General features: G+C 45.7%; 1 protein-coding gene across 1 annotated transcript; it reads left to right on the top strand.

The window, feature by feature from the left end:
* The first annotated feature begins 452 nt into the window (after positions 1 to 452).
* Positions 453 to 10,997, top strand: ISL1 (ISL LIM homeobox 1). The gene is made up of 6 exons (XM_050913466.1): positions 453 to 480; positions 1,304 to 1,493; positions 4,433 to 4,692; positions 6,727 to 7,013; positions 8,477 to 8,644; positions 10,881 to 10,997. Exons 1-6 carry the CDS (start codon positions 453 to 455, stop codon positions 10,995 to 10,997), a joined length of 1,050 nt encoding a protein of 349 aa, XP_050769423.1.
* Positions 10,998 to 12,117: the final 1,120 nt, after the last annotated feature.

Raw genomic sequence — 12,117 nt, 5'->3', positions numbered from 1 at the left:
AGTAAGAGATAAGGGCGAGGCGAGTGCCCGAGCCGCCAGCGCCCAGTTCGGCACCACCGCGCCGCGCTGCACCGCGCCGCGCCGTCATCGCACCGCACCGCGCCGCGCCGCTCCCGCACCGCACCGCACCGCACCCCACCGCACCGCACCCCACCGCACCTCGCGGCCGGACCCAGCCGCGCCCCCGGCGCCGCGCCCCGCACCGCGCCTCACCGCGCGCCCCCTTCTCTCTCCGCAGCTCTGACAGTACCTCCCACGCTGGTGGTGTTTTGTTTTGCTTTCTTTTTTTCATTTCGAGTCTCTTTTTTTTTTTTCCGCTTTTGTTATTACTATTTCTACTTTTTTATATTTTTTTTTATTTTTATTTTTAGCGACAGCTCTCAAACCTACTTTGGGGTCTTAAAACGAAACCGTACACCATTTCACTGTGGACATTACACCCTCTTACAGATATGGGAGACATGGGAGACCCACCAAAAAGTAAGGCGGAATTTTTACCGTTGTTGGAATAAATGTGCTGTCTATTGTAATCGTCTCAGGCAGGCGAACTGCTAAAGAGCTGAACTTCATTTGAATGGTAGAGAAGGTGCCTTTGTTGCCATGCCTGCATGCTTGTTGTGTTTTAACCTCGTAGCCTTGTATGTTAATAGCCTGGGGTCCTGCTCTTTTTTAAAGTTTGGGGAGCAGGCAGGATATTAATGGGATCTCCAACCACGGAGCCTTAAATTCTCCTCGTGCTAGACTGCGGTGAGGCTGTCTGACTATCCAGCACCTAGTGCGTCTAGGGGAATTAGCATTAGACTTGCAAAAGAGAGCAAGTGACAACCGTAATGATGCTTGTTCTTGCTAGCAGCCTCGAGTCCCCTCTTCTGTGGCAAAAGGCTGAATGGGAAGTGCACCCAGCCACGCGTTCATCGTTTCCAGTCAGAGCCTCTTAAAAAATGAAATCAAACATATAGGTGCTCTCCCCGTAAGGCAAGGAATCCAAACAAGCAAACAATAAAATAAAAATAAAACAACGAGGGAGTTTGGAGTTTTGATTCTGTGCAAGGCTTGCGAAATGAGGACCTTCACCCCGAAGACTGTTCATATCTGCATTTTAATATATGTTCCGCCTCCTTTCTAAAGGAGGCAAGGTTTTGATGGCACACTTCAATTACCATCCAAAAGTGTAATACTCTTTAAAAAAAACCCAAACAACAACACTCCCAGACTACGCCCTATAAAGGAACGACACTAAAAGTGTGTTTATCTCTGTAGGAGAGTAAACGGTTAGTCAATCATGTATTTATTTTCATTTCAGAAAAACGCCTGATTTCCCTATGTGTTGGTTGCGGCAATCAAATTCACGATCAGTATATTCTGAGGGTTTCTCCGGATTTGGAATGGCATGCGGCGTGTTTGAAGTGTGCAGAGTGTAATCAGTATTTGGACGAGACCTGTACGTGCTTTGTTAGGGATGGCAAAACCTACTGTAAAAGAGATTATATCAGGTACGCCATTTACTTTGTTTAATTCTTCGATAAGATTTCTTTTTTTTTTTTTTTAACTTTATAAATCTGACAGAGGCAGGAAGAGGAAAAATTGTGAGAAAGAGGGTGAAAAGACAATTGGTACTTTTTAAAGTGATTTCCCCATAGATAGACAGGCTAAGAAAAAAGTTAGAGTCGTCAAGTTTTTTATTCCACAGATTCAAATGCAAATTTCTGTGTAAACAAAACCACATTCGGGAACAGCTAGTGACTGTGTGGGACCCTCCTGAGGATTTTGCAATGCATCCTGTGATTCTAACAAAGTGGGAAATCGTAGGTAATGGAGAATATTTTCAGTAGTGTAGCTATTATGAGCAACACGGAACTGATCGCTTTTCAACACCACCTGAGAAACGCATCTCTGTGTTTTTGCAAAGGCATAATGGAATTTATAAGAAAGGCATTTCAAGCTTGTATGCCGTAAAAATAAATACATGGGCAAAAAACCCTCCCTATTTAAACTAGGCCTATCCAAAAAAAAAAAAAAAAGCAAGGAAAAACAAAAACAAAACCGAGGTTTCCTTCAGAATGAAGGATTCTTTTATGGGCAGGTTAAAACCTAGACCGAAATGTTTCTTTGCTAAAATAACTGACATTTAATCTTTTTAAATATTAACCCCTTTGGTGATATCTGACTGCCTTTTCTTTCTTATCTTATCTGTACTGATGAATTAGACAGAGCGGATCAAATTGCCCATCATCTGTTCGCGAACAATTGGGTATATTTAGATAATGGAACCGCTTCCTTCCTCACATTAAAATCTGGTAACTGATAAAATGTGAGAGTTGCCAATCCTGACACTACAGAGCAACCAAACCAGGAATTTCGAGTGTGTTTATTATTTGTGCTCCTGGGTCATGCTGATCCGTTTCAGTGTCGCCTACTGGGTTTGCCAAACTAGAACTTTGGATGACACAGAGGTATGGACGGTATTTTTTACTGAAAGTTTTGGGAGCAAGTACCTACCGAACCACCTAAGATATCTTTTCTAGTTTCTTTGTAATTCTGACTCGAAATAGAGCACTAGAGTCTTTCCTTCTGCAGTGCACATTTCATAAGCAGATCATTCCTTCAAGCCATGTTGTGAGATTATTCTCAAAGTTTTACCACGGCAAAAACCAGCCCACCTTTTCCCCCCTTTCTTTACTTTTAAACGCACTTTGGAGCCGTGCTTTTAAGTGTTGTCCTTTCGCTAATTTCAAATTAAAGGAAAACGTTTGGACTGAGATGTGCTTACTTACCTCCTGCTAGAACTCAGCGGGCGAAATTTAAACAACAAAAAAAATGCAGCTCTTTTCAGTTAATACGCAATACATTTCATTTGCCACAATTTTAAAAGTAAGATGTACGTTATGCGCAAGTCTACTTTGAATTGGACCGTGAGCCAATCTATAATTGTCAGACCTGCGGGCAACCCCCCAACTTTTGTACCTATTAATGCATACACTTTGCGATTGCTGTGTTCTTTTGCAGTTTAGCTGTTTGTTTGGGGTTTTTTCTTCTCAAACCCTTATAATTCGGAAATGTGTAGCTCTGAATATAGGATTAGTACACCTCTATAGACACAGCAGCTGAAGATGTGTGTAAATAAACATCTCTACCCACAGGCATACATCACAGACTATGTCTAAGGAAGTGTACTGGTGAGGAAATGTGTGGGGATGAATATTAGCTCAGTTTTAGGAACAGCTTTTACAGTTCTGTGGACCATGTGCGTGCATACGTGCGTGTATCCGTACATTTGCGGGAAGATGTTAATTTTACTTAATACCAAGGAGGCTAGCTAAGGAGTAGTCGGTGGGAGCCGAGAGACTGCGCAGTTCTAGACACCCGAGTTGGAGCATTTCCTCATGTTCATCTGCTGAAGGATGAACTGTCCCCCTCTCCTCCGCGGGAGACGAGGAACCCGCCACCCACTCCAGAAACCCATTATTTGCCGTGTCGGGCTGTCAGCGAGAAGTCGCCCTTTCACTCCTGCCTGAGGGCTTGAGCCCCGGCTCAAGGTGGGAGAGTCAGCAGGAGGGGAGACGGGGCAGGGAGGCTGAGGTAGGGGCAGGCTGCAGAGCCAAAGGACCTAAAATGCCTTTTAGTAGGGGGCGGGGAGTTACACTACTGTATATGTGAGCGTGTATATATATAAGGAGGTGTGTGTGTATGCCTATATTGGTGTATAAAGTGAAGCTGGTGAGAGGGGAAGAGCCTCGGCCGCTGGCAGAGCCACCCCTGCTGCTAAGCTGCCGGCTGCCCGGGCACGCATTAAGCGGCAGAAGTCCTGAGCGGGTTCCTCGCAAAAATAACACCATTTGACGAGGCTGGCACGTTTGTACGTGGGGAGTGGATGGCAGCTTCGCCAGCCTCGCCTTTCCCCGGTGTACTCGGGCGGTCCGGTTCAGCCAGGGCCAAGCTAGGTCAGGTCCCTCGGCCGTGAGGAGGGAGGGAGAGGGCAGGGACAGCCCCTCGCCCGCTGCAGCCCGGGCGCGGGGGCAGGAGGGAGAGGTCGGCATCTCCTCGGGAAGGAACGGGGTCGCTTTTTTGTTTCTCCCCCTGTTTCTCCTTCCGCCGCCCCTTCCCTCCCCTCTCTCCTTGTCCACTGCTGTGTCCTGGTCTCCACCGACTTTTACAACGTGGGGATCAGGGCACCGGCAGCAAACGAATCCGTTTTATTCCTTTCCTCTTCTCGCTTCTGTATTTTCAAGGCTTGTTTAACTAGCGGACTAGCGTGTGGCGCGTCTACGCGGGGCCACGGGGCTGCCCACGAGCGGGAGTGAAAACCTCTCTCTTTCTTTTTCCCCTTCCTTTCTTCCTCCCCCCCCCCCCCTTCCCTGCCCTCCCCCTTCCCCCTCCCGTGCTCTCCCTCCTTCCCTCCCTTCTTCTTCGTTCTGGGCTGGGCCCTGCTCAGGTTATACGGCATCAAGTGCGCCAAGTGCAGCATCGGCTTCAGCAAGAATGACTTCGTGATGCGCGCCCGCGCCAAGGTGTACCACATCGAGTGTTTCCGCTGCGTGGCCTGCAGCCGCCAGCTCATCCCCGGCGATGAATTCGCGCTGCGGGAGGACGGCCTCTTCTGCCGGGCGGACCACGACGTGGTGGAGCGGGCCAGCCTGGGCGCCGGGGACCCCCTCAGCCCCCTGCACCCCGCCCGGCCGCTGCAGATGGCAGGTACCGCCCGCACCCGGCGCCGCGGAAGCCCGCGGGGTTTGGCGCCGCCCGGCCCGGCGCCTGGCGGGGCGGAGGGGGGTGGGCCCGCCGCTTAGCAGCCGGTCCCGCCGCTTGCAGCCGGTCCCGCGCCCCTGCGGAAAGGCGGCCCCGAGAGTGCGCGCCCGCGGAGGGGCGGCGGCGGCGCGCCCCGCGCCCGGGACTGCCGCGGGTTCGGCTGCTGCGAGAAATGCCCGCGTACGCGGTACGCGTGAGGCGGAGACACCTGCGCAGGGGGCCGCCCCCCCGCCAGCCTGCCCCCCTCCTGCTCCGACCGCGCACCGGGAGCGGGAGTCGTGCCCCCCCCCGAGCCCGGGACAGCCGGGAGTCTAAATCGGAGAGGGACGAGCCGCTGCACGGAGCAAGTCTGCGGCGGAGCGCAGACCCCTCTGCCTCCGGAGCGTGTGGAAAAGCTGTTCTAAGCACTGGTGGAAGCGGGGTCTGAAAAGAGATAGACTTCATAACTACAGGCGAGCACTTAGGCTGTAATTTAAAACTGTCAACAAGCTAATCTTCGGTAATTGCCTTTTAAAGTGACTCTGCCTTCTTGAAACGTTTTATGTGATTTGATGAGAATTTCATCTTAAAACTCAGCATTGTAACTTCAGAGTCGCCTCACCTTACAACTTTACTTACACTTTTAGCTCTCGATGGATACATCAGATACTCAGAGACGCTTAGCTTTAGGAAGGGGCACTTCTCTGAGGCAAACTAGGCTGGACGATACAAGGTTGGCCGGAGTTATTGCTGTGCAAGTAACTGTAACTCGAAAGGTTATTTACAAACACAGCTATGTTTAAACGGGCTCGTTTCCCGCTTCTGAGCTGCTTTCAGGTGACATATCTATATATAGGCAGAAATAATCCCGTAGCTGATCACGGCAGAATTTTAGATAGCTTGTGTGTGCTCCCTATAGCGTGTTTGTGCCTGTCTCCGAAAGGCATATTGTGTCGGCAGGTACAATACTGCTAAGATTTGAAGGCTTCGTATTGTCTTCATCGCATTTGCTGATTTATTGTTATAATCAAAAAACTCGGAACCCGACTGTACAAAAGCGAGCACTTCTGAATATTAGCTAACCAGAGTTTTAGAAAAAAAAACCCCACCAAACCCCAAACAACCCTAGTATTTTTATTTTTCCCTTGACTGGGTCAAATTACATCTAGATAGCTACAGATACACAATACACAGAAGAACAGCAGAATCACACGAATACTTTTAGCTATTGATTTGGCGCTACCCGTAGGTTTGCATTTCTTGGCGGTTTCCACGAGTTGCTAGACTTGTTCCCCTTTTAAAGAATTGGTGAAACATTAATATTTTTTAAGCATTCATCAGAAGTCGACATAAATTCACCTAGCACCTCCACTTTCTGAGATAGACCCCCGTCTTCCGAGCTCTGGGATACGGGGCTCTCACAGGATTTTCCTCCACGATCACGGTGCAGCGGGTTTGGCTTGTTTTGCTTTGATTTGGAAGCATCAGACTGCCGGGAGCTGTTGCACGTTATCGCGGCCTCTGGCTAAACTGAGCTAGATTCAGTATACAAGAAGCAGACCCGAAATATGATTAATTTAAGAAGTATTCTTTCATTAATTTTCGGGCCAAAAATCTGTTTTGGTGATTTGTCAGGAAATAAATACATAAAACCCTCCCCCTCCTTTCCTAGCGCACGCACACCTTAGCGAACTCGCCCTCCCCTGTCAAGTCTCATACAGGTTCAAGCTTCTGTCATTAACGGTTTTAGGGGGGTGGTTTGTTTTTGCAAATTAATTATCTGTGGAGTCAGAAATGTCAGTCCTGTCACTCCACCAGCGCATAAAGCAGAGGAGGCTGCAGGAGCTCCGATAGATCTGACTGCTTGAATGGCCTTTGAAAGAGGGCTCATCATCCCCCCCTCCGCCTCCCCCTGTCCCACCAGCTTAGATTCATAGCCTCTGCAGACTCCCTGCTTCCTACTCATGGGGATCCTGTTCCTCCCTTCCCCTTCCCTTACAGCAGAACCTATCTCTGCCAGACAGCCAGCTCTGCGACCCCACGTCCACAAGCAGCCCGAGAAGACCACCCGAGTCCGGACTGTCCTTAATGAAAAACAGCTTCACACCTTGAGGACCTGCTACGCTGCCAACCCCAGACCTGACGCCCTCATGAAAGAGCAACTGGTAGAAATGACTGGCCTCAGCCCGAGGGTCATCAGGGTTTGGTTTCAAAACAAGCGGTGCAAGGACAAAAAAAGGAGCATTATGATGAAGCAACTTCAGCAGCAGCAACCCAATGACAAAACTGTAAGTGGCTTCAGCCTCTGACCGTGTGCTGCCTTCCTTCCCAAGGAGAAACGCCTGGGCTATGTCCAGCCCGGCCAGCCTCTGGGGTCGGTTTGACGTTTTTGATTTTGTGGGAGCTCCCTTAAAACTAACAAAATGATACCGTTTGACTATTATCCGCTTGTTTCTGCTGTCAGTGCAATTAGAACAGACCACAGCGAGAAGCCGATATAGGCTGCTCAAGCGAACACATGTCTTTTTGTGGGGCTAAGGATACGCAGTGGATTAGACCAGCTTCTCTGCAGCATGAATTGCGACCTGCAGAGCTTATGGGATGTAATAAGCCCAGCCTTGTGTAATATTTATATCGCAAATGCAAAGAACTCCTTGAGGGGAAAATGACGCTTTCGCCCTCTTCAAAGATTTTACACAGGAGTAAACCTAGAAGTAAAACCCACGAGTAAAAGGGAAATTTGATGTATTTTCTTAGCACTTTATATACTACTATGTGTGTGGGTGTGTTTGTCAGTGCACTTACTATAGAAAAAGACAAATGCAATGCAAAGTTTTTGGAATTAGCATCGTGTTTACAGGTTACTTAATATATATAGTTCTTACGCAGAAATATATTGAGTTTTTATCTACTAGCATATGCACGTGTGATGCAAACAAACAGAAAGCGCTGAGTTCAGCAGAACAAACTGGCTGTCTCCATTTTAAGCCACATTTTTTTTTCCCTGTTGTTGTTAGTCCACTTGAAGAAGAGTCTGTTATTCTCCCTGTGTATATTGACTGTCCTGAGAATGACTATTAATTCATAAGGCTGCCTACTTAAGTGGAATTTAAGGAGTTTCATTTCACCCTGTTGGAATGCAATAAAACACGATGTTATTAACTCGCCTGAACAATGTATTCGTCGAGGCTTGGAGTTATTTTATACACAGTGCCCGCACCACAGGGCATACTGGGAGGGCTGGTGGTTTTGTTTGTTTGTTTGGTGGTTTGTTATTTGTTTTGTTTTGTTGTTTGGTTTGTTTGGTTTTTTTTTTTTTTTTGAAAGAGCGCGGTACTGACGCACCCCAGGTTTGCCGTGCAGTGGATATACGATCCAGTTAAGGTCACGCAGAACAAAACCAGCCTGGATGCGAAATAGAAAGGCAGCATGATTAACCGTTTCTTGTGCCGAGCCGTGCATCGGCAGCCAAGATACAGAGTACTCGTGTTTAAGAAAGCTTGGGGCGAAGGGGATATGCCTTGAGAGAAATAGGAGGATTAAAGGGAAAGAAAGTAAACTTCCACCGTGATAAATGCAGCGGGTAGAAATAGACTGACCTAGAGTAGAATAGAGTAAGACATTCACAGCAGATTAACAAAGCAAATACAAGCGACTGTATAGATAAGATAGAAAGCAGTTTATTGACTCAGTGCTTATATACAATAAAGTTAACCAAGCTCATTAACATCTTTTGCTGGGCTGTTTACAGAATATCCAAGGGATGACAGGAACTCCGATGGTGGCTGCTAGTCCGGAGAGACATGACGGTGGTTTACAGGCGAACCCGGTGGAGGTGCAGAGTTACCAGCCGCCCTGGAAAGTACTGAGTGACTTCGCATTGCAGAGTGACATAGACCAACCTGCTTTTCAGCAACTAGTAAGTGTCGGTTCCCAGCCGGAGCACGCCAGCCTGTACTCGGGGCAGAGCAATGGGGGATTCTTTAAACGTGCCGGATACCCTCAGAGAGATGAGCAATCCAGACTAGCTGGGTTTTCCTGAAATTGCAAGGTGGGCATGATGGCACTCTGTAAATGCGGCGAACTGAATTGATTTAATAGGGTCTGGTGCAAAATCTACCTTAGTGCACAGCAGAGCTCTTGCCGAGTTGAGTGGGAGCTGGGTAAGGCCCGACCCAGGTCCGAGACTAACTCAGCTCGCACACTCCTGAAAACTGAAAGCACCTCTATCCAGAGAACTAAAACATTCTTCACGTGTCATTTAATTGTACGTACATTTGTGAAAGCAGTTTCTAAAATTCGCCCCTGCCCCCTTCGGGCCAATTTTGCCTTTATACGATAGGATGGATTTTAAATATATGGTTGTAATGTCAGCCTGTGCCCTTGTTTTGCCACACAAACATGAATAGCTTAATTAGATTTTTGAAGTCCTTGTTTTAAGCATGTACCTCTAGATATAACTTTATATATCTATATATACATATATACACACAAATATATACATATATGTAGCTCACATCAAATGTTGTGCTTTGGAAAGAGAATTGTTAGTACATAGTCACGTGAAAAATTTAAACAATATAATAAACTGCCTTAAGCCGAAAGAAAACAGACCTTTTGGAATAAATTCTGTTCTTAACTCACTTCCTTATGCCTACATCATTTGGCAGCTCATATGGGACCATATCATCTACAATACTTAGGCCCAACAAGGTGAATTAAGGACAGAAGTTCAGGCTTAACTCAATTTCCTGGCCTAAGTGTTTTAAACCAGATCTTTAAAATAATAAGGTACGTTGTGTACGGTTTTTCAGTGATTCAATATAATACTTAATGATGAAAAATTAACCTATAGACCCTTTTTAATCTGTTGAGCATTTTTTCGACATGAAGCGATGGAAGACGAAGGTTTGTAGCCATGTCTAGAATTGTTTTCAGACCTTTTCAGTTCAGTATTACGCTGTCTTGCAGGATCGCTTTTCTTTTGCCCAGTGGCAGGCTGCAGCGTGCTTCCCTCCCCTGCCACGCCGTGCTCGCTCGGGAAGCTGTAGCACAGCAGCAGGGCTGTTTGCATCATCTTACCTCTAGAGCAACCACCGGTTTTCCTGCTTTAATCAAGCTGTCAAGCAGACACAAGAAAAATTGATCTCCTTCGGCTGCCTTACTTATTGTGCCTTAACAGAATAGGAGACTTTAAAAACCTTTGATGCAGTGAGTTTTTGTATGGAGTAGTTCTAAAAAGAAAAAAAAAAGGCATAATGGACAATGGGTAGCCCAAATACACACATGCATATAGGTAGATAGATCATTAGATAGACAGATGAATATTGATATATATTGGACATAATGTTTGACACTGAAAAGAGTTAAAATAAAGAATTGTGGATGGAACGTACAGTTCATGGACCGTTCAAGGCACGTCTCTAATCTGGAAAGGGCCTTAATCACAGGATCGGCCAGCTAAATAGGTGCCAAAGAAATGCTTTTGGATTAGCAAAGCTCCACCCTTCAACTCATGCCTTTCCCAATGCTGCTCCTAAACTAACAGGAGCCACGGGGCACATTAGGATGGAGAAGTGTGACCTTTTTTATCAAACTGACTCTCGTTAAAAAGAGATAGCACCCGTTTCAAATCACAAATGAAAGAGGATGGCTTGTTTCAAATGCCTTCTGCTCCTGGATGCTCCATCCAGGTTTATTTTAGTACGTGCACAAAAGGGGGAAAAAGTAACCTTGCAGTTTCATGTCAAAAAAACACATGCACTCTTAAATAATTGACTAGAACATCCTGTTGGGATTGCCACTCTTGCAAGACAGGGAAGAAGGCCTCATTAATAAGTTTGTTTGTTTATTTGCTTGATTTTTCAGTCTTTTTTTTTTTTTAAGTTTTTTTTTAACCAGCTTTTTTTCGGTGATTTGCCCAAAGGCCTGAAGAAGATTCCTGTGAAGTCAATGAGGAAGCTAAACAAAGCAACAGTGGTACAGTCTCCCGTGGAGATGTATCAGGCCGTTTGGCTGCATGCCTGTGTATTTATTTTTGTGTTCTTCTTTGCCTTTGCCTGCTACTTTTCTTTGATTGTTACAGTTGTAACAACAATTCTCTTTCTTATTTTTCTTCTTCTTTTTTTTTTTTTTTTTTTTTTTTTTTTTGGCAGGTTAATTTTTCAGAAGGAGGACCCGGTTCCAATTCTACTGGAAGTGAAGTAGCATCAATGTCCTCTCAGCTGCCAGATACGCCCAACAGCATGGTAGCCAGTCCCATTGAGGCATGAGGAACATTCATTCAGATTTCTGTTGTTGTTGTTTCTACCCTTACCCTCACCCCTGTTGGAGAGAGTGGGAAAGTGATCGCGTTGGGACTCCGAAATTTAGGGGGAAAAAGTATTTAACAACCCTGTAATGAACCTAGCAAGGAACCGCTCCATGAAATGAACGGAGTCATGTTTGAAAAGACAAGGTAATATGGTAGCAACACTGTGAAGACAATCATGGGATCTTACTAGAATAAATACTAAAAAAAAGAAAAACCAAACCCTGCGCAATTCAATGATCAGAGGAGGATCGAAAAGACGTTTTCAAAACGTAAAGGATTCGTACTCGTGGATCTCAAAAAAAAAAAAAAAAAAGCGAAAAAATTATCTTTTCATTTGACTGCACGTCTTAGGGAGAAACCAAGGTAGAGGGACTTTCTATCCAGTCCCTCCCAATCCGAATGGTGCTGTTTCTATATTGGTGATTGCCTTGCCAAAAGGAGCTCCAGTAGGTTTTCCATCATCAGGAAAGAGACGATTTAGCCCTGCATTGTTGAAAGATTCATTGCAGGAAGGTGGAACTGCATTGGTTTGCAATGTTGTTTTTAGTTGACTCTTAACAAGGGGTTGTTTCCTGGGTCTCTTCTAGCATGTACTGTAGCGGGGTTTTGGTTTTGTTTGGTTGAGATCCACCCTCTATCAAGTCCGAAGCGATTAAAAATAGGTTTTTGAATTCCTCTTTAAAAACCAATTTATAAAAACATTGCAACAAGGTATACCTCTATTTTGCCACAAAGCGTCTGGGGATGTGTTTGAAATGTGACTGTCCAAGAAACCTCCTTCCCCCCCCCCACAAGATGTGTATAGTCATTGGTTAAAACGACTGTTTCTCTCTCTCTCTCTCTCTCTCTCTCTCTCTCTCTCTCTCTCTCAATAAAGAGAAAAAAAAGTAAAAAAAAAAAAAAAAAGGAAAAGGAAAAAGAAAAAAGAAAAAAACCCACCCTTTTTGTTTGCTCTTGCATTGCAAACTTATAAAGTAATTTATTATTTATTATCGGAAGACTTGCCACTTTTCATGTCATTTGACTATTTTTTTGTTTGCTGAAGTAAAAGAAAAAAAGAAAAAAAAAAGAAAAAAAGA

Source organism: Gymnogyps californianus, chromosome Z, assembly GCF_018139145.2.
Source record: "Gymnogyps californianus isolate 813 chromosome Z, ASM1813914v2, whole genome shotgun sequence".
NCBI classification, from domain to species: domain Eukaryota; kingdom Metazoa; phylum Chordata; class Aves; order Accipitriformes; family Cathartidae; genus Gymnogyps; species Gymnogyps californianus.
Note: the sequence above shows the minus strand (reverse complement) of the source record. Positions and strands in the feature narration are given on the sequence as shown.